The sequence below is a fragment of the Elaeis guineensis genome, chromosome 11 (genome assembly GCF_000442705.2).
Source record: "Elaeis guineensis isolate ETL-2024a chromosome 11, EG11, whole genome shotgun sequence".
In the NCBI taxonomy this organism is placed as follows: Eukaryota; Viridiplantae; Streptophyta; class Magnoliopsida; order Arecales; family Arecaceae; genus Elaeis; species Elaeis guineensis.
The window spans coordinates 106,360,302-106,385,231 of NC_026003.2; the positions used below are offsets into that span (position 1 = coordinate 106,360,302).

The 24,930-nt window shown below is 35.8% G+C and overlaps 1 protein-coding gene across 2 annotated transcripts; it reads left to right on the plus strand.

The window, feature by feature from the left end:
- The first annotated feature begins 3,171 nt into the window (after positions 1-3,171).
- LOC105053660 (uncharacterized) lies at positions 3,172-17,415 on the plus strand. Of its 2 annotated transcripts, none has more exons than XM_073245797.1 (12): positions 3,172-3,334; positions 3,508-3,569; positions 3,677-3,727; positions 3,845-3,871; positions 7,621-7,725; positions 10,629-10,736; positions 10,901-10,972; positions 11,107-11,157; positions 14,179-14,241; positions 14,324-14,448; positions 15,252-15,438; positions 16,586-17,415. In XM_073245797.1, exons 1-12 carry the CDS (start codon positions 3,241-3,243, stop codon positions 17,291-17,293), a joined length of 1,653 nt encoding a protein of 550 aa, XP_073101898.1. In that variant the 5' UTR covers positions 3,172-3,240; the 3' UTR covers positions 17,294-17,415. The 2 variants fall into 2 exon arrangements, with proteins under 2 accessions (XP_073101898.1, XP_010933214.2); XM_010934912.3 differs by having other exon boundaries at positions 3,173-3,334; positions 3,840-3,871.
- The last annotated feature ends 7,515 nt before the right edge of the window (positions 17,416-24,930 follow it).

A 24,930-nucleotide genomic window follows, 5' to 3' on the forward strand; every position in this document is an offset into this window, starting at 1 on the left:
ATATTCCATAATTTTATATTAACTTCAATGAATCCTAATCTAAAATAAAAATATCAAATTCTACTTCTAATTCATTCTTCCATATTGAATCTCCAAATTAAACTAGTCTTCTAAATCTGTAAAAATAGTAAAATATAGAGTAATAAGCTAAACAACTCAGTAAGCAATGTACACTAATATACACTTTAGCTAGATAAATCTAGTAATAATAATATAATAAAAAATAAATATATATGGTGTATCAATTTATAATATACAATATTAATCAAAATAAGATTCATACGAATTCAATCGGTTCAAAATTTATTTTCATTCATAAATCAATTTTTTTTAAAAATATCTAGTTTATCTCGACTATCATGAACTATAATTGCACTTATACCCTGTGGCTAGATCAGCATGAGCTTAGACTAGTCAAAATACCAATATATAATCTCCACTGATAAGGTACTGATATACCAGCGAATAGCTCCCATAGATAATATGTCGATATCCCAATACACAACTTCTACTAACAGGATATTGATATACTAATATACAACTCCCACTAGTAGAGTGTTAACATATCAGCGTACAATCTCCATTGGTAAGATGTCAATATACTAGTACACAATCTCTACTAGCAAGATATCAATGCACTAGCATATAATCCTAACTAGCAGCATATTGATATATCAATATATAACCCCCATTGACAGAATTTTGATACATAGTCAAACTGCGAGTCAAAACTGTATCTCGAATTAAATCTCTTTTTCGATAAAATTAGTTTCATATTTCAATCAAGCAATATACAAAACCATCCAAAATTTGAAATCAATCGATCATAACTCAATAATAGAATCAATACATTAGATAATGCATCATATAATATTTTACAATGAAATAAATTTAACAAATAATATTATATTTCATATTCATAAATCACAAACAATATAACTTAAAGTTCAATGACACAAATACTATACAATTTACTGATAAATCTAAAAAAAAAGTTATATCAGTTATTTCACATGTTCTCTAATAAATTCAAATAATTATAGATTTTTTTTTCAAAATTTTAATTTATAAATTATATTGCAAGATCCCACTGTTGGATATTTTCTTATCAATATAACTATACTACTATATATAATTGAGTCTAATAATCAAAAAAGATATGAATAATCAAAAAAGCATGGTAACTGATAGTCATATCCAATGGTCTAGGTTGATCCAATCAAATTAACTTTAATCGGTCAAGATCAGATTAGGATACAGATGGTTCAATAAAGATAGAGGATGATCAAATCAATAGTATTCAATAAGAGTCAAGGTAGAGGTTAGTTTGTTAGTCGACAGTCAAAGATCAATTAGATCAAATAATTTTATTTAATTAAGATTACTAAAGATACAAGGATTTGACAGAGATCAATAAAAATTAGATCCCAGGATGCTTGACAAAAGCTCAGATACTATAGAGCTGCCCGACCAATAAATTGATTTGAAATCTCTCTATTCTGTCAACTTGAATTCAAAAGAATAAGACTCGGACCCTTCACTACCCTTCACTAGGTTTATAACCCAAGTAGAGAGAGAATGTCATTAGAGAGAGAAATTAATAAGGCAGAATATAATTGATCACATGATACTGCTTGACATCTTGATTGGGGTTCGACAAAATAATTTAATCAAATCATGATTGAATTAGTGTATAAATATTCATGGATAATCAAATTTTGTAGAATTTAGTAAGTCAAGATCTGTGCTAGCATGCTGCCTAGCAACTACGACCAAGACCCCTTCATCGGGGTTGACAAAACTCATTGAGGCAATATTCTAAAAGATCCAAAAAACCCAAAGATAGAAAAATAATCTAGAAAGAGAAACTAAAGAAAAAATAAAATTTTCTAGAAAGAGAAAATATGAAAGAGAGAGAAGAAAGAGATTGGAGAAGAGAGAGAGGAGAGAGGGAAGCGCGAGAATCTCTCTCCTTATTTTTTTTTCTTTTTTTTTTCTTCTCTTTTCTTTTTCTTCTTTTTTTTCTTCTCTTGGTTTCTTGGCAAGATAGGGGAGCTCATACTCCCCCTTCCTCCCACCATAGGGAACGCCTCTTAGGCCCGACAGCAACTGTTGACTAAAGATGGCACTAGCCATGGTGGTGCCATCGGACTTCTTGCAATCAAGGTCAACAAGGTGACTAGCATAGCAAGGTAATCGAAGAAACAACTAAAAAATATGGGCTATTTTTGATTAGATCTAGCTGCTAGATCCCTTAATAATAGCCATGATTTTATCGTATGGCCATGTAGAAGCCACAAAAGATTCAACTGAAACTTCATCAAAAGAGAGCAATGACAAAGGGGACCAGAGAAGAAGGAAAATAAGGGCCGATGATAGGTTTGGAAATAGGAGATCTTTTCTTCATTGATTCCGATGGATTTCTTAGCTAGCAATGGGGTTTCATGTGGGATTAGAGAGGAAAAAGACTTCAAACATCTTATCTTAGCTTCCGGCAAGATCCCAAGGCTAATTTTGATGAGCACTATGAGCCTAAGCATTAGGATTCAAGAAGAAGAAAGGAAGAAGCAGACGATGGTTTGATGGTGATGATCAATGATTTTCGATGCTCTGAGAGGTGGAGAATTTAACGATAAAGGTCCTCTTTAAATAAGAGTGGAGAGTTGCCTTCGGCAACCTCAATTGAGTTTGTCTCCCATCCCTATCAGAGTCTTTTTCCGTGCTATCTTTTTTTAAATTTTTTTCTTAATGCTTTAAAATTCATGCACTTTTTCCATTGCTTTAAGATTTTTTATGGCATATTTTAACTAGATTAATGAGCTGGGTATCACAATTGTTTTATCACATGTACCTTGAATCATTTAATAAAAAACTATCATGTCATCCAAAAAAATAATTTTTTTATTAAAAATAGCAAAATTTATCAGCTAACCAGCCATAATTAACTGTGAAACTTTTTTTATTTAAAATTTTCAATCAAACTTAAAAATAGTGTATATTTTCTTAATAATAGACGACGTGATAGCTTAGCTTCTTATTGAATAATCTAAGAGAATGGTTCAACCAATAATTTCTCCTAGATATGCCGATTGACCCGACCACGGTCTGATCCGACCGGAGAGCGGTCCGGTCTATCCCACCGAAAATCGGGTAGAAACCCAGAAGCATGGTTTGGAAGCCGGCCCGAAATAACGAAGCGAGATCAGCGAGAGAGGAGCGGACTCGGCGGAGGCTGCGTCGATGGCCGAGGCGGCGGAGGAGACGGTGAAGAAGATTCAGATATACTCGTCGTCTTCCTCCTCCTCTTCGAGACAAGTAACTCCCTTCTGGAAAGGTAGGACGTTGTATTAAATCTAAGATTCTCCAGGAACCAAACACACGTAAAAGTCTCACCTTTTCTTTCGCCGTCTCTTCTCTTTGAGTCCTCCATCTATGAAAAATTGTTCTTTTTGAGTGCTTCTTAACAGCGGCCTTTGTTTTCTTCTTTTCGTGAATTTTTGGGTGCAGAGAAGTATGAGAGGGATGCTAAGAAATACTGGGATATCTTCTACAAGCGTCACCAAGATAGGGTATTCTTTTTTCCCTTATTTTCTTTGTAATTTCATTGTTATTTATATGTTTATTTGTTTTTTAATCCATTAATGTCGTTTTCTTTAATATGTTTTTGGTGGATTAGTTCTTTAAGGACCGGCACTACTTGGACAAGGAATGGGGACAGTACTTCCAGGTTAAAATATTTCTCTTTTTCTTTTTCAAAATATTTGGTAGATATTTTGCGTTTTCAAGTTGGAATCTGAGATATCATTTTGGTGTTTTTCTCTTGATCGCTATTTTTCTAGGCTCCGGCGGGGGAAAGCTTGTTGTTTTGGAGGTAAACAACCCACTTTTTCTTTACTGCTGTTAAGGATTTTTATGAAATTTGCACCTGATAACATATTCATGGATTCCACATTACCCTGATTTTTCTATTTTATGTAATTTTAACAGTTTTATCAATCCACTTGTAGGTGAAAATATTTGTCTTGCTTTCTATTTATAAATTTTCTGGGAGATCTGATCCTACGTTGGGCAATATTTATGCTTAGTAAACAATTATTTATCAATTAAACATCTTTTCACTCATCAATCTATAAATTTCGTGATTTTTCTTTTTTATAGAAACAATAGATCATGTGATAACAACGATTGTTGAACTAATATGTCTGAGGCGTGGAAAAATATTACACATGCACATATGCTGAACTTTATTTTGTTTTGTTCTCTTAGTAGCTTAGTTACTCAAAAGTCCTATAAGATTCCCTTGAACCTGAATTAAAGGTCGAACTTCTATAGAACTCACTTGAAGTCCTAAGCAACTTTTAAATTCTTATTCCTGACATAAGGCTCATTTTTCCATATTAATTTCACCATGCAATTTCAAATTTAGTGGTTGAATTTGTGAAAAATTTTGTGCCTAGATGGAAGATATGGAAAGCTGAATTCCAGATTATTGTTACCTTAAATTGTGTCAAATTTGAAGATTATCACTTGCTTACCATCCCTTATTAAATCATAGTCTTCCTTCTTGGGTTAGTGTGCTTTCTTTGATAAGGATCTTTGCTAAGTCAGATCTGGCTGAGGGTTTAATACATGACTCCATGAGTCATAGCTCTTGGCAATGGTTTTGGTTTCTCAGCTATAACAGTTTGGGGAACTTGATGGATGTTACAGATGTGATGCATGCAAGGGTTAAAACAGTAAAGGTTACCTTGCTAGCCTTTTCCATAAATTATTTTTTGGTTTCTACATTATGCATTAATACCTTGGCTTGTTATGGAATGGGTAGGAATTGGCTTGGCTTGTTATGGAATGGGTAGGAATTGGGACCTCCATAGCTGGCCCAAGAGGACCTATGACTATCTACAATTTTCTTTGGGAAAAGGAAACATGATTAATGATTCTTATGTGCATCTTTTTTTTAATGGAAGAGGAATATGTAATGTTTCCTGAAGTGGATTGATTTTAAAGAGAACATAGGTAATTTGGAAAACAGAGAAGTAGAGAAATTTCAAATATCCTCATTTAGAGGACATTGAATTGTGTCTCCTGTCTCCTATTCATCTGGTGTTTACCATGGGGGTCATTTGAGAGAGTATTTTGCTTTGTGCCAAAAAATGCCACCGGAACATGAAAATTAATTACCTGGAAAGGTGCATAGGTTATAGAGCCCTGTAAAAGCTGACCATATCTTGTCATCTACTGCTATGACATCCGAGTTGCAAGTGCATGTATTATCTCAAAAAAAAAAAAAAGGGCTATGAGCACTCAAAAATGTCGGTCTGTCCCACATCATTATGAGGTTACTTCGACAGCTAGCATTATATTAAGTGCATATTTGGTTTTTTTATCAAATATACAAACCTAAGTAGCTGTAAGCCAGGTGGGTAGGTCATGTCCTGAAATTAGTCCAATCCTAGGAAAACTAAGGTCTGCATAAACTTGGGTATCCCATGTTTCTACAAAACAGATATGGTACTTTTTATTGGAACTTATGATGCAGTGCAAACTGATGGAGGCCACAGAAGTTGGGTCAGTATTTCCTAATTTGGGAGAAGTAGAAGGCTGGCTGATAGATTTACCTCATCATAGGTTGGTCACGATGGATAAGTCATCTAGTCCCTGAAAACAACTGTGTCATGTGGTTCCAATCGTTGCTGCATTCCACCAACAAACTCATGAACATGCTCTAAATTATTCTCATGTTGTTGAAGTTACTAACCATACTCTGAATCAGAAGTTGTTCCTTTGAATTTTTGTTCATTGCACTGAAGCCTCAGGTTTAGAATCTCATGCAATGCAGGCCAGACAGGTGGTGGCTACTAAGCCTCTTACCTATGGAATTAGGATTATAACTACAGTTCCAACTTTTCTCAGATCTGTAAAATAAATGGGGAATACTGTTACTTATTTGATCAGCCAGGTTATTATACTTTTGATTACGTATATCTAGATTCTAAATTTGTTTTTGCCACCAACTAAAAGCTAATTCTTGGACCTTAAGGATGTGCTTGGCATTGCTTAACAAAAGCACTTCTGTGACTTTCAAAGTACAAAGCTCTCTGTTTGAGAAAAGAAGTAAATAAATGTGTTTGGTCATGCTTAATAAAAGGTGCTTCTCAGAAAGTAGAAATTGGAAAGCTGTTCTTAGCAGAAGCTAGAAAAAACTAGCTTCTTTGTTTATGCTTAAATGAAGAATCTACTTTATTGCTATAAACACAATGAGTATGCTCTAATTAAGAGTAGATATATTTGTGGAGCACATGTATTACGTAAACTTGAATTTTATCGACCCATTATCAATTCAACCCAAATCAAACATATAGTTTTATGGTCATCTTGAAGTTCTTAAGGTAAACTGAAATCTTAATACAATTGATTTAATTTTACATAAGTTGCATTTAAAGTTATTAAAACCAAATATATTTTTTTAAGAAAACTATACAAGTGAAAAAAGTAAAAAGTGAAAAAAAGTGCTTCTCTTTAAAGTACTTTCACTTAAGTTATTCACAAAAAGCCCTTTTTGGAAAAGCATAAGCAGTGGTACTAATAGTGCTAAACATGCCCCAAGTAAGGGGTGCATGAAGGTTCTTTTGGATTTGAGTTGTGACCTTGCTAGGACTATTTACAGCCTAGGTTTTAGATACTGGCAGGACAATGGGCTGCCCTACCATCCCGAGTGTGGGGACAGGATGAGTCGAGTAATGGATCGGGACATGATGAGTAAGGAAATGGATCATGATGGGATGAGCCGGGAATTAATCTGGACAGGATGAGACATCTACTGCCCCAAATGTCGGGACAAAAAGACTGGGATGGTTCCATCCCATGGTATTCAAAGCCTTGTTTATAGCCTTGCTGCTGCTTGTACGAGGCAACTGTTGGCTGTCCCAACTGGAGTAATAATCCGCTTTGAACTTTTTCAGAAAGGTGACATGATTTAGTCCTGGAATTCCTACCAATTTGAATTGTTGGAGGCACAATGAGATATCTGTTGATTGTCAACTTTTAAATTTGCTTGGATTAGTTGCAAAATTTGGGGAGAAGTGAAAAAATTCTTGGTGGATAGTGACAGTTACATCATTTTCATGGAATTTTGAGCAAGAAACTTACTGGTGTGGAACTTCATAATATCACTAATGTTTACATGCTATTGGTCAACCACAGCTGAAGTGATATTACCTTCACATGAGGCTTTGTTGCTCAGCAATAATATTATCTCAAGTCCTTGCACTGATTTCTGTTATATTATAATGAAAAATTTTAGAGTTTAGAGTAAGGTGGCATCAAGCGGAGTCCAAACCCTCTTAAGAGAACATAAAAATTTGTTACTCTTGAGCATACTGTAGGTTCTTAGACTGGTGCATAAATTGTAAGAATGTGAGGGAGACACTGGATTACTTATATTTGCATTTTACATTCAAAATCAATTTATAGGTCTTGATTACAACCCTAATGTGAGCATTGTTGTTTGATATTGTATTTTTAATAAAATTCCCTTCTGCATACAATATTCTGTGGTGTAGGCGGACTATCATATTAGTGCTTTGCTCTAATCTCTTCGCTACTTTTGTTGACTTGCAGGTTGGCTGTGGAGCTGGAAACACAGTTTTCCCTTTACTCACCACATACCATGATATTTTTGTTCATGCATGTGATTTTTCACCACGTGCCATTGACTTGATAAAGGTTTGATTTCTTCTCAGCATGCCTTTTTTATTTACAGAATCTCATACCTCTATATTTGTTATGTTTAATGTAAGTATCAAAGAAAAGCTTGATTCAGTTATGTCATGGTTAGGTTATGCCATTATTAATCTAGGATGCAGTCGAGTTGAAAGTAACTTGCTGTTGTTCATGACTCATAAGAAAGTCATGAATATTAATATGCATTAGATCTTAAACTGAAACAGTTCTTTTTATGAGAATGTTTGATTCAATGTTCCCATCTAACAAAACTTCACCTTTTTACTGTTTCTCATTTAATTACTTGGGTTGAGAGCATCTGCATTAGTGGATTCCGGTGCTAGAACAACAAATTTAGGTGCATATAATCTATGTATGATGTAGTGGGAATAAGTCTTCTTGGTTGAAGATTTAATTTATATCATAGACTTGCCCAAACTTGCTGAACTTTTGTGTGCATTTATTCTATGATCTTGTAGGCATGGTCATTATCATGAATTAATGATTTCTATGACCTATTTTGCATTTTGAAATTCTAGTTATGGGAGTTCCATTTTGTGTCCACGGAGTTAAGAAACATCTTTTTGGCTCTGGCTTACGAGCATTTTGTATTTTGAGTGGATCATTAATATAGATGGTCAGCCTATGTATATTGCACTAGTAGTTCCTAAAAGAATTTGGGCTGAATCCTAAGAGAAGGGTTCTAGCTCCTCAGACCTACCACCCCCACAGAGACATTCTCAAATGCACACATATTTGTATATGTATCGATGCACATAATGTTGTATATTCAATTACAGGTACATTGCCTTTCCTCATGTAGAATAGGATGTAAATCTGGAGAATTTGGGTATACTACTTTGTAGAATCTTACTAAACACTGATTTGGGTGATAAGATTTTGTCAAACATCTCTGATTGTATGAATTGTATGCTTTATTAAAGTCTTTGATTTTTCAAACTACATATTATGTAAGTCTGTGCATCTGTATGTGTGTGCATGTATATCCACAAAAATTTGGTCTATTGTTACACAGGGAAGGTAGGTTCGTACTTGTAGAAGCCTTAGCCCATAAAATTTGGCCTGGAAATTGGAAAGTGCCTGGCTTGTTGCAGGATCTGCAGTGTTAGCCTGAAGCCAGATAATACAAGTTACTCTAGGACTGTTAAGTTCAATGGCACTCGGTATGAGCTAGTTCAGGTTATTGCATCTAAACAAATTAATATGTCTATATGCATTTCACCAAAATTTATAGAGACAGGGAACAGAATAAGAATAGATAGAGATAGAGGGAGAGAGAGATGGGGTTCTGTAAAATATCATTTACTTTTTACTGCTGCAAAGTGCCAATCTCTTTCTAGTTCACCTATTTATAGAATACAAAAACCCAAAGTGTCCTTCATTCTAAGCTCTTACTGCCACTTATATTCTTGATGTAGTTTTGCATCAGATACATTATGTCCATACAAGATATTGTATCATTATGAGATAGAGAGACATGCAATCTATGGAGGTGCTGTAATCAGAGAATAGTTCTGTATTATGTAAAAGTTATGCAGGCTTTGTTTATTCTAGTTTTGTATATGTCAATAAATTTGCAGTCTCTCATCTTAGAAATGTAAGGTCGGACACCAAGAACATGATAAATGGGATGCTACCTTTTACTTTTCATTTTTGATTCATTAGACATTAGCTTGACAAAGGTCTCTTAAATACTATTATCATGATAAAAATGTCAATCATGCAAGAAAATTTTTATGCATGTTTTGCTAAGAATTATAAACAGTGACTCAGGACCAATTGGGATAGACTGTGGACCATGAGGGGACCTAAAGAATAGATCCAATTAGGGTTTGGGTCAACAAATCACCTTGCTGTATTGTTACAGAAAACAGGGCAGAAAAAGTGGGGTTTAGCTATTTTACAATTCAAGAAGACTGTAGAAACTTCTGTCCTGGGCTTTTAGATAACATATAGGTTGGAAGAATAAGTTTCTAAATACAACTTGTCAATTGGCAGGGGTCCATAGCAGTCCTATAACAAAAACATAGATTGCAGATTTTATATTTAAGTCTAAACAATAGTGAAAGTGACATTTAGAGGAGTAAGAGAGAAATTGAGGATAGTAATAGAGAAATTGAGGATAATAAAAGAGAGATTAAAAAGAAAGAGGGGGGAGAGGAAAGCAGGAGGAGGGGATGGAAGGGCGAAAACCAGCCTAAAGAAATCCTTTCTTCATTTCAAACAAAAGACATATAATGATTTTTGAGCCATCCTAATATGCCCTTTTTATAATCTTGTATGACTTGTTTTATGGGTGGACTAGGACTCATGATAACCAAGAAACTAATCTCCAAAACCCTTCCTAAAGTGAAAACTTCGGAATTTCACAATGCCCGATATAATGAGACACCTAAAATGACCATAAATCAAAATGTAACAACTCCATCTTATATCCAAGCCAAATGCCTAAAGTAGGACTCCTTTGCATAAATCCAACTTTAAATAGGTCTCTGGAACCCATTCCAAATATCTATATAAAAGTTTTGAAAATACAATAAAATTTAAGGTGACTGATTTTTATTTGCTAATTGCCATCGAGTAGTCTGTAATATTTGCCCATCAAAGATATCCAACAATGATGCCTATAATCAGAATGACCTTGTTGAAAAGCTTCTTAATTCAAAAGGAAGACCTCTGGCATCTTAGCACACATAAAACTAGGAACTTGTGTAACTTTTCTAAGGGATCTCATTTAGAGCCGCAGCTTGGCACACATATAACCAACAACCTCTGCAAATTGTTCAGGGATTTTGCTTAGTTTTTACTGTTGGAAATTTATATCAAGATATTATCTTTTGTTTTCATGCTATTATCTTTCTCTTAATTTAGAAATTACATGGCAGGGACACCAAGACTTCACAGCTGACAAGATCAATGCATTTGTTTGTGATCTCACTGTAAACAAACTCAGTGAAATAATACAGCCTTCATCTGTTGACATTGTAACCATGGTAACAGGATATATTCTCTATTCTTCTGTTGAAGTCACCATAAATGGTTTTATTCTCCTGTGTCCTCTATCTGTCATCTTTGTATCAATGTGTTAGGACACAATTTACCTTTTTTGTTTAAGAGATATTGTTATTGCATGGCCAACAACTGACATAATAAGTAGGTTTTTGTGTTGTCTGCAGTAGCTCCAGAAAAGATGCCTTTATTTTTGCAGAATATCAGAAAGGTTATTAAAGTAAGTTGTTTTTATTTTTAGCTGCTTAAAATCTTGTATTAAGTCACTTGCTTCAAATGTTTTAGATTCATATTTCTTGAGTATAGTTTTGTATATCTATGAGTACGGAGATTTTTCCTGCTGACTACTTTCAGCCAAATGGTCGTGTGCTTTTCCGAGATTATGCCGTTGGCGACCTTGCCCAGGTTGGTTTGTAAGTTTATTTTTTATTACTGATTACTAAGATTTCTTTCATGATGAGTTGATGACTGGTAACTAGTGTCTCTACAATAATATTCTGGTATAAAATCTACTCTTTAGTCAATCATCTATGAACTGATTAACCTTAAATTTTGATCTAAGTTTGATTGTTCATATATTGGAAATATTGTCCCAATGCGAAGAGGAATGAAAGTGGTAATGCTGTTTTTGGCATTATTCGTTTCATTTGTTTATGTTGCCCATCTGTTTTATAGTGCAACTTGTGATATAAATTAGGTAATTGTAAATAGTCTGTAAATTCAGTGGAGTATCAGTGAACCATAATGACCATAACCATATCCAAAGCTATCAAGCCTTGTCCCAACTGTTTGGGTTGGTTTTATGAATCCTTGTTTGTCAGTAATAGCTACTAACGGTACCTTAGGTGTTAACATGTGCTTTTTTTCAATGTTGAGTATTCTCTTCCTTCTATATCCTATGACACAAATTCACTTCTCATAGTTGAGCTACCTGAATTTTTTATACAATTTCAACCAGCTCTCAAGCCATAATAGCTTTTATTAAATCTTAAGTGTAACTCAAATCAAATCTGAGCCCATCATTAACTAGGTTTTTGAACTCTATTTATTCCAACAAATGCACACTTTGTCCTCTGTACTTCCCTCTATGTAGCCCTGTGTGATGTCTCTTAGTTTTTCTCAATTGGTGGGCAAGGCTCTAAACAATTGACAAAAGGAAAGAAAAAGGAAAGTGTTGTTTCTCATCATTGGATGGAGATGAGAACAGTTATCCCATACTAACAAGCAGTAAAGCAAAATCCCAATCTGGGCACAGATCACTTAGTAAAGTAAAGATGCATAAATATTTTGCTCTTCTTGTTCTTCACATGGAGAATTATACTATTTGCTATGAAGAATATGTTTGATTATGGGGTCTAAACTCTCCAGGTTAATTTTTTTTAATAGGTGTCCTTTGATTTTTCTCTTTGTGAGGAGTTAGAGAATCAAAGCATATGGAGATTCCAGGTTATAAAACTAACTCTTCTTGTTGTTCTAGTGGAGAATTATAATATTTGCTATGAAGCACATGTGTCATTGTGGGGTCTAAAACTCTTCCGGTTAATTCCTCTATGAGGTATCCTTTAATTAGAGCTAAGCGCCACCACAAGATCCGTAAAATCCCTAGGCCATAACTCGCATAAGTATTAACCATAGCAAAAGGGCCAATCATCTTGTCATCCATTGTTATATGGTGACGAACTAATGGTTTTATTTTAATATTCAGTTTGTTTGCAGTGGGTTTTCTATATGATGTTGGGTGAAGGCATCAAGTTAAGTGGTATCAGAAACATTAGTGGATTTGGTTGTCTATATCATGCAGCATCTGGAAGGAATAAGATAGATCATTTTGTGTTGACAAAGGCAAGCTGATTGGAGCAATCATTGAGAGAGATCAAATATCATGCATTTCTTTTTCTTAAAAATAAAGAAAATTCTACATCAGTTGTTTGAACATGATTGAAGTATGTGTGCAACTTCCAGTTTGAGGTTTCTGCCTGCAAAATATTATGGTTAACCTGCTCGCCGGTTATCTTTATTATAGATTTGATGTTGGCGCATCTGGAAACTAGGCAAAGTTGATATTTGGTTGATTGAAACTGGAAAGCATGATTTTTGTATATAATGCTGGCCTTGCACATTTGATGAACCTTGTTAGTGTAGAATATGAGGCCCATACCCTTATAGGGAGCACTTGACTTCCAAAATGAGTTGATAATGCAGACTGAGGTCCAAATATCGATGGTATAGGGCACACCAACTAGGAGTTGGTACATTGTGCACAGAATTGAGGGTCATACTGACAAAGGATGTCAGGTATGCATAAATAATTAAATACTGCTGCTGCATGCTTACTAAGTGCTATTGCATTTTGGGTTTACACACACACACACACACACACACACACATATATATATATATATATATTATAATTTGCAAATTTTTTCTGTGAAGGTTTTGGGGTTCAATCCAAAAAGTCAAAAATCATTGATTTTGATCTCCGATTCATCCTCTAATGCATGAATCTGAGAATCAAACAAGATTTTATCCTCAGTTGACAAAATCTCCCTGTGTTCTTTTTATCAATTGAACAGATGTTTCCACTTGGATTTTTGAAGAAATAAGAAAAAGGGAACAGTTGGGAGAAGATTCACCTAACTAGGTTGATTTTCTAGCCCCTAAAATCAGAAGCCAAGCTTTGATCTCGCAAGCCAATCTTGCTCGGCAGTCTTACCTTATCCTTCACTTTGTCCCCGCCTTTAAATTGTGGAGAATGATTGTGAAAGGGATGGTTTTAGTCATATCAAGGAGCATTAGGAGGCACCGCTCTGTTTGGGACCATTTCATGCTTGGTTCAGGGTGAGTCTGACTTGATTTGCCCTGAACTGTTCAATATGGTGTCAGTTCAAGTTGTTTGGTTGTGGTTTGGTACATACTATATCAAACGTATTCTAAACCCTGGTGTAAAGCACATTGATAAGGTTTCTTGATGAAAAGGATAATCTTGAAGAGCTGCATCTTAATTTGATGTGATTATTCACATTTAACTAGATGGCAGAACCAATTTTTTCATGTTTATCAAGCTGAAAATGGGACAACAGATAGTTTTTGCTCTTTACAATTTTGATTTACAAGTAGCTGGACTTGCAGCTTAGATGACCTTTCTCGGACATTGGTTTTGTGAAGAGGCTTCTCTTAATATGATTGTAGCTTTGTTCTGACCATAAAGCTATAGTTATAAATCTGAAGGTATTATCAAGGATTTTATAGAAGTGAAGCATTTGTACGAGAACTATATTTCTTGTCCTCTCATACTCTCTAATACCAAATGTTTGTATAAGCTGCAAGATTTCAATTTTCATGTATTTTATTATTTCATTTTCTTATATAATCTAGAGATTTTGTTTCTCATATGAATAACTGTTTGATAATGATTACCATTTACAGGAGAGATTGACTTGCAAGGAGCAACAGATCAGTGAGAATTTTTATGTCAGAGGTGATGGTACTGTAAGTTAATGATGACCTTGATCATAGTTTTTATATGTATTTGATAATTGGTTCATGTTTCTTACTGATTTTTCTGGTGCAGCGTGCATATTACTTTTCAGAGGAGTTTTTGACAAATATGTTTGCACAAAATGGTTTTGATGTTGAGGAAGTTGGCATCTGCAACAAAAAAGTGGAGAACCGGTCACTAGAACTAGTGATGAATAGGTATTTTTTTCCCCATCTTTTTTGTCAGTTCGATGTGATAAATTATGGTTTTGGCTGTGTGTGTATGGCTGATATAAAAAAATTTAGCTCTATACGTTAACAATTGCAGTTATAAACATAATTTTGGACATAATCAACCATCATCCCAGCTGTAGCTCTTAGTGTTGTTTGTATTGGAGCTTGGGAGAGAATCAATGGTTATCTTCATATATATGATTGGCAGGTGCAATTCATGTGACAAGCATAAATAACTGTGCATTATTAGCCTTGCTGCCAAGTTTCCGTAATGTAGCATGAAATTCATGAATAATAATGCTTCATATCTCAAAGCTTTTTTTTGTCAATTTCTAGGAAATTTTAGGATGTGTCTTTGCAGATATGCTGGCATAGTTAAATGCAATAGAACTGCACAGCATGATCCTCGGGCAGTCATAGAAACTGAATTATTGAAAACATTTTTTTATTACCATGTGTAGTCCTGTATTTAATTATTTCTATTTTGGTTTGCCATTGACCATGGTTGTCATGCAGGACATGTTCCATCTTTATGAAATGGGTTGTCAATAGGTTATTGTTGATTATATATTTTACTATTAATTTCTGGATAATGAAATATCAAATCTACATCAAAATGTTAGTGTATATGTGCATGTTAATCAAAACATATCTGTTCTGTTGCTTTATATATTTAGCTATTTGTTCTATAAACATTCTACATGCAAAATTCACCTTTTCCAGTTAGAAGGAACAATCATCTTGTTACAAGATAATTTTTATACCTTTCTTTCTTAAAAAAATTTCAGGCGTTGGATTCAAGCTGTTTTTCCCCTCACCCCTTTAAGTTCTCAGAGATCAGCTAGAAGACTTGATCTTGTCGATCATGAAGGGAATAGGCACACTGGTAATTATCTGAAGGATCAAGATGATATAGAAATTGACCTGTCTGAGAGTATTACGACCATGTTTGGTGTATCACCATCTATTGATGAGGTAACTCTATTCCATTGCCGGTGGAAGCTTTTTCCCCAAAAATATATTCATCTTTAACAACCATCTAATTGTGTTTATTGAGCTAGTTTACCATTTTTATCAAAAAGTTTATTTTTTTTGTTATATGTGGCATAGTGCATATATTAATAAATGCTGATGGTTGTTCCAATATCTTGTGTTGATTTCATAATGTCTTCCATAATGTTCATGTTTTCTGCAAAGGTTCATCTATCATTTTATATGTTGCAATGATCTTTTTTCGTGATTCATGAGTTCATAACATGTAGACATACTTATAAACAAGTGAAGTAACATTTTGTGAAAAATATTAACTATATAATTGAACCACCTTGTACTGTGACATTGGTAGATTGTTTATTGCACCGGAAGTTGGCATATTGAGGCAAGTGCATCAACCAAATGTAGGAGGGTATTTACCTTTACATAATGCCTCAGCCTGTTTGGTTGTTTGTGCATGCCTCTGATCAATTTACTCCATCTTTAAATGTTCTCTCTCTCTCATATAAATGTTGGGAACATGTAATGCTTCCAATCTTGAATTCTTCATTTTTTTTAGCAATTTTCTGTGTGAAGTATTTATTCTAGTCAGAATTATCTTTGGATACATGTATGTTTTCTTTTGATGAATGTTTAAGCTGGTGATGATTGGACCAGAAAGAAAATTTGTTATGTTTGTTAATTGTTATCTTTAGTGACTATGCTCTATTATAACCTAAAAAAAATTGTAAACCTGCATCAGTTAGTGTCTTGATGGGGAGAGAGCATAGCAAATACTGATGGAGAAATAAAATTAGGAATTTTTGTGGGCTCTTTATTCTTTTTTTTTTTTTTTTTGTTTTATTGGTTTTTACTTTTTTTTTTCAAATCATATAATTTTTTGTCAAATCATATAATTTGCTTCCTTCAACCCATTATATATTTTTTTTGGTGCCTCTGCATCGACTTGTACCTTATGTCCTACCTTTTTTAAAGAAACCTAAAGTTTCTATCAAAGCTTTGCCTTCCAACATGCCCAGCAAGCGGTCAAGTGTTTTCTTGTGTCATTTAGTAAAATCTCTCATAACTTTGTTTGAATGATGTGATATAGCCCTGTTTTGTTGTAACACCAAGACCCTTACATGTATAGGAAATCAAGATCAAAGCTAACGGTTACGACTTCAGAATAAAAGCACTTGCCAAAGAATATCAGCACACTTGCAAATCAACAGGACTTATGTTATGGGAATCTGCTCGTCTCATGTGTAATATATTAGCTGAAAACCCCTCAATTGTATCTGGGAAAAGGGTGTTGGAGTTAGGTTGTGGCTCTGCTGGTATTTGCTCAATGATAGCTATTCAGTTTGCTAAGCTCATGGTCTCAACAGATGGAGATATAGAAACTCTGAATCTTTTGAGACAGAATATCATCTCAAATGTGAAACCGGATTTGATGAACAAAATGATTGTTAAAAAGTTGACGTGGGGAAATAAGGAGGATGTGAAGGCCATTAAAGATCTTTGTAGCCACGAAGGAGGTTTTGAAGTGATCATAGGCACTGACGTAACTTACAACCATGATGCTATTTTGCCTCTGTTTGAGACTGCAAGGGAGCTGATTTCTGATATAGAGAGTGGGGATTCAAAGCCAGCTCTTATTCTCTGCCATATTCAAAGGAGGGTAGATGAAGGCTCGATAATCTCAATTGCATCACGATTTGGATTTCGGCTTATGGATAAGTGGGCTAATGGAATGCATCCAGGTAATGGCATGATCAGTTCTTGGTTTGGTGAAGATATTAAATATGGAACCACTTTTCAGAATGCACCACTAGCTATATTGTATTTTATTATCTGATTAACTATTTGTGGGCTGGTATTGTGTGTTATTGGTGGTAACATTTAGTATAAAATTGCTTTTCAGAGTGTACCACTAACTATATTGTATTTTAGTAATGATAAACTATTTGTTGACTAGCATTGAATAATTGTATGTTATTGATGGCAACATGTAGAACTACATAATTCATTCTTTTTCCTTTCTTTACTTTGTACATTGTAAATTTTCTTTGTTAAAATGTTTATCACAGTCAACTCCACTTCCCCTCTTTTTTTTTTCTTTATTGCTTTCTTTTAGGACTATTTATCATTTATAAGTAGGGGCTTTCTGATATAATATACTCTCATCACTTCTGTCTGGATCTAGATAATTTGTTGATTATTGTTTAAATACTTTCAGAACTTAGCATGAATGGGTCTTAGGAATAAGAAAGAGTAAAACAATCCATGTATATATAATATGCCGATGAGCATAAGGAAACCTAAGGAATAAGAGAGCACACACCTTCCAAGTGTTGGTTCAATGTTCCAAATTTTGAAAAATGGGTTGGATCAAGATAAAATTTAGATTTTTAGGTAGCTTACTAGTCTAGTAGTCTTGCTTTCTAATTTAATTAATGAAAAAAATGAAACAGATTTAATATGAAAATTTGGGTACAAAGTATCAGGTCTTGCGGAAGGTCTAAGATTTCTTAGGGGGAAAGGGACTTTTTTAGGATGAAGAGAAGGATAAGATATTTTAGAGCTTTTAAGTTTTAGAGGATTGCTCCCTCTTTTTATGAGACAAGTTAGGGATTGAACAGCTTAACTTAATCACATGTCAACGGTAGTTAGGTAGCACTGGTTAAAATTACCTTGGGATAAGGAGTGAGGATGGAATGGTGAAAGCTATACAGGCTTAGTTGAGCTCTCTAAGATTAAAACTAGTGGATTTCATCAGGCAACATATCCTCTACTACCTGAAGGTCTCTTAGGGTAGTCCAGCGAGATTGTGCTAGATTTTCTATTGGATTCGTGGATTGGGCAGTCTATTTGGATGTGGTCCAAGCTAATCCAACACCCTCAGCTCGAATCCTGTTACTTTAAATGAATTCTTTCCTGAGAGAATGAAGGAAAAGGCTCTTGGTGGGTTTTCTCTTCCTGCAGATGAACAGGCCTGGGATTTGGCAGGCCTTGGAAGTCTGCAAGCTGGATGGGCCAACAAGCCAATTCATACAGGTCAGGAATACTCAAACAGGCTCTAAGCTGTTGGAAATTCCTACAACCTTGGTTGTGCGATAGGTAGTTTTTTGTTGGGAAGATACCCAATTTAGTACAGCCTTACTCTGAAAATATGCTGCTTGAAGTGATCTTAGTCTGGTTCTGGGGCCTCCCTTTGTTAAACACTTGATACAGTGGATATCTTCATCTGAGTTTTCAGTAGTTATCAAGGTAATGCCAGAGAATTTTGTCGAAGAAAGTCGGAGCAAAACTCCTCACTTCATTGAGAATGTGAACGTAAGTGCTCAGGACGTTCGGTAGCTTGCATCATATTAACGTTTAAGTATGATGATTACATCAAACTTTGATTTAAGATGGAGGAAAGAATGTTCATCTGTAACCTGAACGAATACTTTCCAAGCCTTGAAGGTAAGCAAGGTTTCTAGCAGTACTTGATGTGTTGCGTCTTTGTTGAGGCATTCCTTTCCCCCTGGACTGTCCAACCAAGTCATTACCAAAATTTCCAAAGCCGTCGAAGGGTAAGGGTGAAAATTGGGTTGGATTGGATATATGATAGATCAAAAATCATCTTTGTTGAGGCATTCCTTTCCCCCTGGACTGTCCAAGCAAGTCATTACCAAAATTTCCAAAGCCGTCAAAGGGTAAGGGTGAAAATTGGGTTGGATTGGATATATGATAGATCAAAAATCTACTAAAATGGACTCGAATTATTGATTAAGAGAAATAGAGCCTCTATACTTGCCCATTTTCGAGGAATTTCTAGAGAGGCAATTTTGTCCAAACAAAATTGGGTTGGATTGGATATATGATAGATCAAAAATCTACTAAAATAGATTCGAATTATTGATTAAGAGATATTTCTGCAAAATAGAGCCTCTATACTTGCCCATTTTCGAGGAATTTCTAGAGAGGCAATTTTGTCCAAACAACATAAAATTTCCTTTGTCCCCTGAACTTATTCTACCTATCAAGCAATATCATGGCAGGCTATCCCCTCCGACTTATTCGTCTAAACGCCATAACCATCTTATCCCGTACGATTAGTCCTCTACCTTCCACAATGCCAAGATAGATATTCTTTATTCCCACAATACTTATTCAGCAACCAAATGCTGCCCATGAAATTAAGCTTTTAATAGAGTTAAAAATGTTTAGGCATGTTCTTCTGAGTCTCCAAAATCAAACTAACCTCCCGTAAGTACCCGAGGTTCCATATAAATAAATTTCTGTCAATAAATATTTGTAGCTGTCAAATTTAATAGGTATCGTGTAACAATCTAAACCTAAACCGTCGCAAGCTGCTTGAGCTTAACTTGATTGTTAACGGACTCGAGTTACAAAATACTTAGCTTGAATAATCACAAACTTAATCAAAAATATATTTTTTAATAATATTATATTATTTATTAATATTTAATTTGATATTTTATTTTGTCTTAATTAGATTCTTTTTAAAATTATAATCAAGATTCAAATTTGAGCAAAAATTTGAGAATAAATATAGCTTAATTGATATTTGAGTTGTGTCAATTTCAAATATTGTTTTTTTTTTTGAGTCAATTATAAGAATATCCTCTTAATTTTAATCTGATTTTATTTACACTCTGATACGTTAAAAAGTATCAAATTGATCTTTCTAGTTATCAAATATTCAAACATGATCCTGCCATCTATCTTCATTAGTAGAGTGGTATCACGTGACCATAATATGATATCATTATTTTATAAAATATCCAAACTATTCTTAACATCAGAGAAATCCTAGATCAAATGGAGAGGAGAAAAAAAAATCTTAAATCAAGTAGAGAAAAAAAGAAGAGGTGTGGAGGGAGAACGAAATCATGAAGGTATCTCAATCAAGTTTTTCTATTTTCATACCCTTTCGAAAAGGAAGCAAAAGAAAGGATGAAGGGAAAAAAACATACAGCCCCATATCCATATCAAACTTTTCTCCTTTCTGCCTCTTCTCCACCTCCATCTCTCTCCCATTCTTCCAAAAATAGAGTAAATGGAGTAAGATAATAGCAAAAACAATATAACGGAAAAGAGGAGATTGGTGGATCATGTTGCTACCTGAATTGGTCGAGGCCGGAAGATGGACGGTTGAGGTTGGAAGACGGATGCCTAGTTTCGTACAGGGATGTCGGCACTGGAGTGACTTGCAAAATAAATCTCAAATTAAAGGTTATGGCTCCGGTGAGGATCTTCCGATACTCAAGTCAGAAAAGTAGAGAACAAAAAAGCAGCAGCTGATTCTCTGAGAGAGATTTTATTTGACTTACTTGGGTCCTTGGGGCTTTGGTTGTTTATATAGAAAGATAGTAGACACTGGATTGTTAGCTGTGAGATCGCATGATTTTGAGATTGGTGGACCATTTAAATTACCATAGCAGGCGAGATAATTCAGCCCTTGATCACTCTCACGAGATCAGAGGAGACTATTACGCCAGATCTTATCTGTTTGGATGGATAGCTATCGTACATGATGAAGAAATATATTGGCTGAGGCAGCTCATGCATAGATCAGATGCCTCAGCTCAACAAGAAGACTGACTTCTCAGCTCATATGCCAGTCAGTGGTTGTGTTGCCGATCAGAGAGCCTGAAATACCTTACGATGTCATTTCGATCTGAGGTACTTATGGTGACCACCGTAACACTAGTCCTTACTCTCGAATTTGAGAATCAGGCGAAGGAAGTACTCCAAAAGTGCCTCGGATCTGATGTCATGCATTTCTGCCTTCACGCCTGTCTTTTATATTTAAGACTTGTGATGTCAGCTTGATACGGCCGATGCAGATGGGCATAACTGATGGGATCACTCAAACGACGGTCCTCTCGAGATTTTAATTATTTTTGCGGCATTTTTTCATTTTCTTTCTCTAAATTTGCATCTTGAAGGCCAGGTATCTATAGACCTCTTTTAGTATTGGTTTCTTGTCACGATTTTTTGAGACAGGATGGATTCACAGTGCGTAAAGAGACTAGAGCAAATTCTGGCTCATAGGAGACAGATTGTGATTTCGATCGCTAAAATAGAACCTACAGTCAGGGAAGGAGATTAGGCTGCTCTTGTCGTTGAGTCCACGTCCCCACCATCAGAAGCCATGGTGCGGGATTCTCCAAAAAAAGTTTCAATCGTTGGAGCACCGTTGGAGACAGCATCAGAAATGAATGCCGAGGGATGCTCTGAAAAGGATCTGGTTGAGGTATCACTGGTGGAGAAGATGGTTGACAATCCAGAGAAGGATCTAGTGATGGTGACGGAAACTGGGAGATCTTCGGTGATAGTGACTCCTTCTTGGCACCTTCTCGCATCTACTTCTCCTGCGGGGTCTTCAGATCCAATGGTTCATGCTCCATCCATAGGAGAGAAGCTTCAATCCATGACAGAATATCTGAGGAATCTCTTGCCGCCAGCTGAGAGGTTGCTTCTCGATGAACAAAGGGGGGAGAAGCAATTTGCCAATGCTTTGTGATCTTTTGCACATGTGGGCCAATACATGGCGAGCCTTGCTAGTTTCAATCTTGATATTCTGATGATGGAAAAGGATGAGATCAACTTGCTGAAGTACCGATCCGAGTAGCTAGAAAAGAATAATGCCGAGTTGATCAAGGAACTCAATTCCACTGAGGAGGCTCTTCAGGAGGCCCAGGAGTCGATCTTCCATCGAGACGAAGAATTGGGTTGGGCCTAAAGGAAGATCGTGGCCTTCAAGTGGCTGAAATTCAAGGACGACAAGAAGATCGAAGGTCTTGAGGAGCGGATTAAAATTTTAGAGAAATAAAATCAGAGGCTAAGAGAGACTATCGCTGGGCCTGTGATGACTTGGAGCGTCTGAGGAAGGCACCTGAAGGGAGAAGAGGCTCTCCTCATCTTGAAGTTCATCCTCGAAGGAGCCCCAGTGGGGGTCCATCCAAGAGGGTTAGGACTTCTGAGGGGATGAGTCATGGAGAGAGAGCTCCTCGAGGAGATGGATGTTCTGCTTCCAAGAGAGTTCAGACTCTCCAGAGCTGCTTTCAGAAATCCAAGAGGCTGGATCGGAGGTAGAGCACCTGAAGAAAAGGTTGGAAGAGAGAAAGGTAAATCATAAACTTCTCTGGGATAAATTTATAGATCAGGAGATTTTACTTAAACATGCTGAAAGCAGAAAAAAGCAGCTAAAAAAAGAAGGGGCTAAGATCATAGCCCAAACTTACAGGGCAGCGTTCTTCGTGGGCTTTAAGATGTGCAAGTCTATTGCCTAGGTGCACCTTTCTCTTGGCTTCATTCAGCAGCTTTAAACTGATTGTCTGGATGAGGATTTGCAGGCAGTGTTGTGGGATAACTTGTCAAGGTTCATGATAGCATCCCACTTTCCAGATGAGACGGAAAAGATTGATGCAACTGTCCAGGCCGAAAGTATCGTTTGCACCAAAGAATACCATCCTGCAGACAACTGCCCTGACGATCCTCCTGAGGAATGACCTTTGCTCTCTTCTTCTTTTGTTTTTATAATCTGAGGTCTCTAGTCTTGTAATAAAATCTTCACAAGAACAAATGTAATATTTTTTTTTGATAAATATAAATCATACTTTTTAAATATGTGAAAGAATTTAATGTATGCTCGATCTTCGACTATAATTACAAAAACTAGAGTTATGGCTCAAGTGAATACCTAGCCTGTTATGCTTCAAGCAAGGTGCGAGCCGAGCTGAAGGTAGGGCAAAAATCTAAACTGACTCGAATCATGATTAGAATCGCAAGATATTATAATTTCCATTATAATTCGGGATGGATTTCCATACCTATCGTATCGCTTTTAAAAAAGGTTGGAATTCAAATTATCTCCGTGTGGGAGCAGCTGGTGCACGTTTGTACGCACTCCTTCGAAAGTGGCATAAAGTGTGATTCATCTATCACTGGCATTAACTATCATATCGACAGCAGCAATCACATCCATTCGTAGTCTCCATGCATCACGCATACGTTAATCATCTGATGACGCACGTCTCCTACAATTAGTGTGCAGACAGGGTGCGACTTTTGGCGGTCCCATTCACATCTGAGTTCATTTAAAATCCTCATACAAGACACAGACGTTACAAAGTTGCGATTACCTTCTCCTTCCATTGTGAGTTCCTCTCTTTTTCATCTTTTCGTAGCTTCCCTGCATGAGAAAGAGAGATGGTCACCATGGAGCCTAACTTTGTGTTGCTAGATTTCAAGTCAGAAATGACAGGGCAGGATATAATCATGCTGCATAAGTAGCACCAAATACCTCCCACATTTCAACGTAAAATCCTGAGATCAGATGATCGAGTTTACCGTCTGCCTCCGAAACGTATAGATTTCTATGAAGAGTGCTTTCGAGTTGGGCTAAGGAGAAATGAATAGTCAAGGCTGCTTTTAAGATTATGGAGAACTTTCGGATCTCTAAAAAGTATAAGGAAGAAAGGGCTGAATACTCTGCCGATGCCTATGATGCTGGAAGACAATCTATTCAAGCCCAAGTTACCATCAAATATTCAGAACTAGACTTGAATTTTCTGGATGAAATTTGAGATCCTAACGTGGTGGATGTTTCAGCGGCCGGCACCTCAGATCCAGGCACCACCTCGTAATTTCTGTATTTCTTTCTTTTTTTTTTGGGATCCCTTTGGGATCATTTGTAAGAAAATTTGAAAGGGATAAAATGAGAAGAACCTTTTTTTTTTCCATACCTCGACTAGTGGACTTACTTATGCCGATATGAGGTGATTCAATTTTTAATGATAATCTTGTTTTACTTCCTTAAATACAGAAGATTACGGGGGATGATGGTTGATAATTTCACCCGATAAGGTCATGCCTCAGAAACAGCACGAGGCTTGAGAAAATACGCCACGTCAGTCCATTTCATTTTGCAAAGTATCGTAGGAATTTATTCTCACTCTGAAGAAAGTGCATTATTAGCTGCTTGGCCATTAACTCTTGAAAAGTGTCAATTGGTGATTGATGTGGTTGCTCCTCGATGGATGAAGATTGAATCAGCTCACTTGGATGGTAAAAAGGCGAGATCCCTGATGGACGAAGATCGAACCAGCTTATTTGGCCAATCTGATGTTCTGTCGATTGCAGCAAACATCCCTCATCCTCTTTTTTTATTTTCCTCTCCATCTTCTCCCATCTTTTTCTTCTTTCTCTTTCCTTTCTCATTTTTTTCTCTTGTTCGCAAGACACTGCTTGGAGCAATTGTCCTCTCTTTGTGAAGCATGTATCAGTTTTTTTTTTTGTAAAAATTTTTTTTTGTAAAGACTTTAATAAAATGAATTACTTTTACTTTCATTTTTGAATTTGAATCTGTGAATTTTTGTGTGAATCTTGCTCGGCTCGTCGAGAACAGTACAGACAAATGCTTAGATTGAATCTTGCTCAGCTTGTTGAGAACAGCACAGATAAATGCTTAGATCGATG

What these genes read in the sequence shown, in the direction of transcription:
- LOC105053660 (XM_073245797.1), top strand. Translation starts at nt 3,241, where the DNA reads ATGGCCGAGGCGGCGGAGGAGACGGTGAAGAAGATTCAGATATACTCG. An exon ending in AATGGGGACAGTACTTCCAG is followed by an intron (nt 3,728 to 3,844) that starts GTTAAAATATTT and finishes TTTCTAGGCTCC; the next exon opens with GGCGGGGGAAAGCTTGTTGT. An exon ending in CCGTTGGCGACCTTGCCCAG is followed by an intron (nt 11,158 to 14,178) that starts GTTGGTTTGTAA and finishes TACCATTTACAG; the next exon opens with GAGAGATTGACTTGCAAGGA.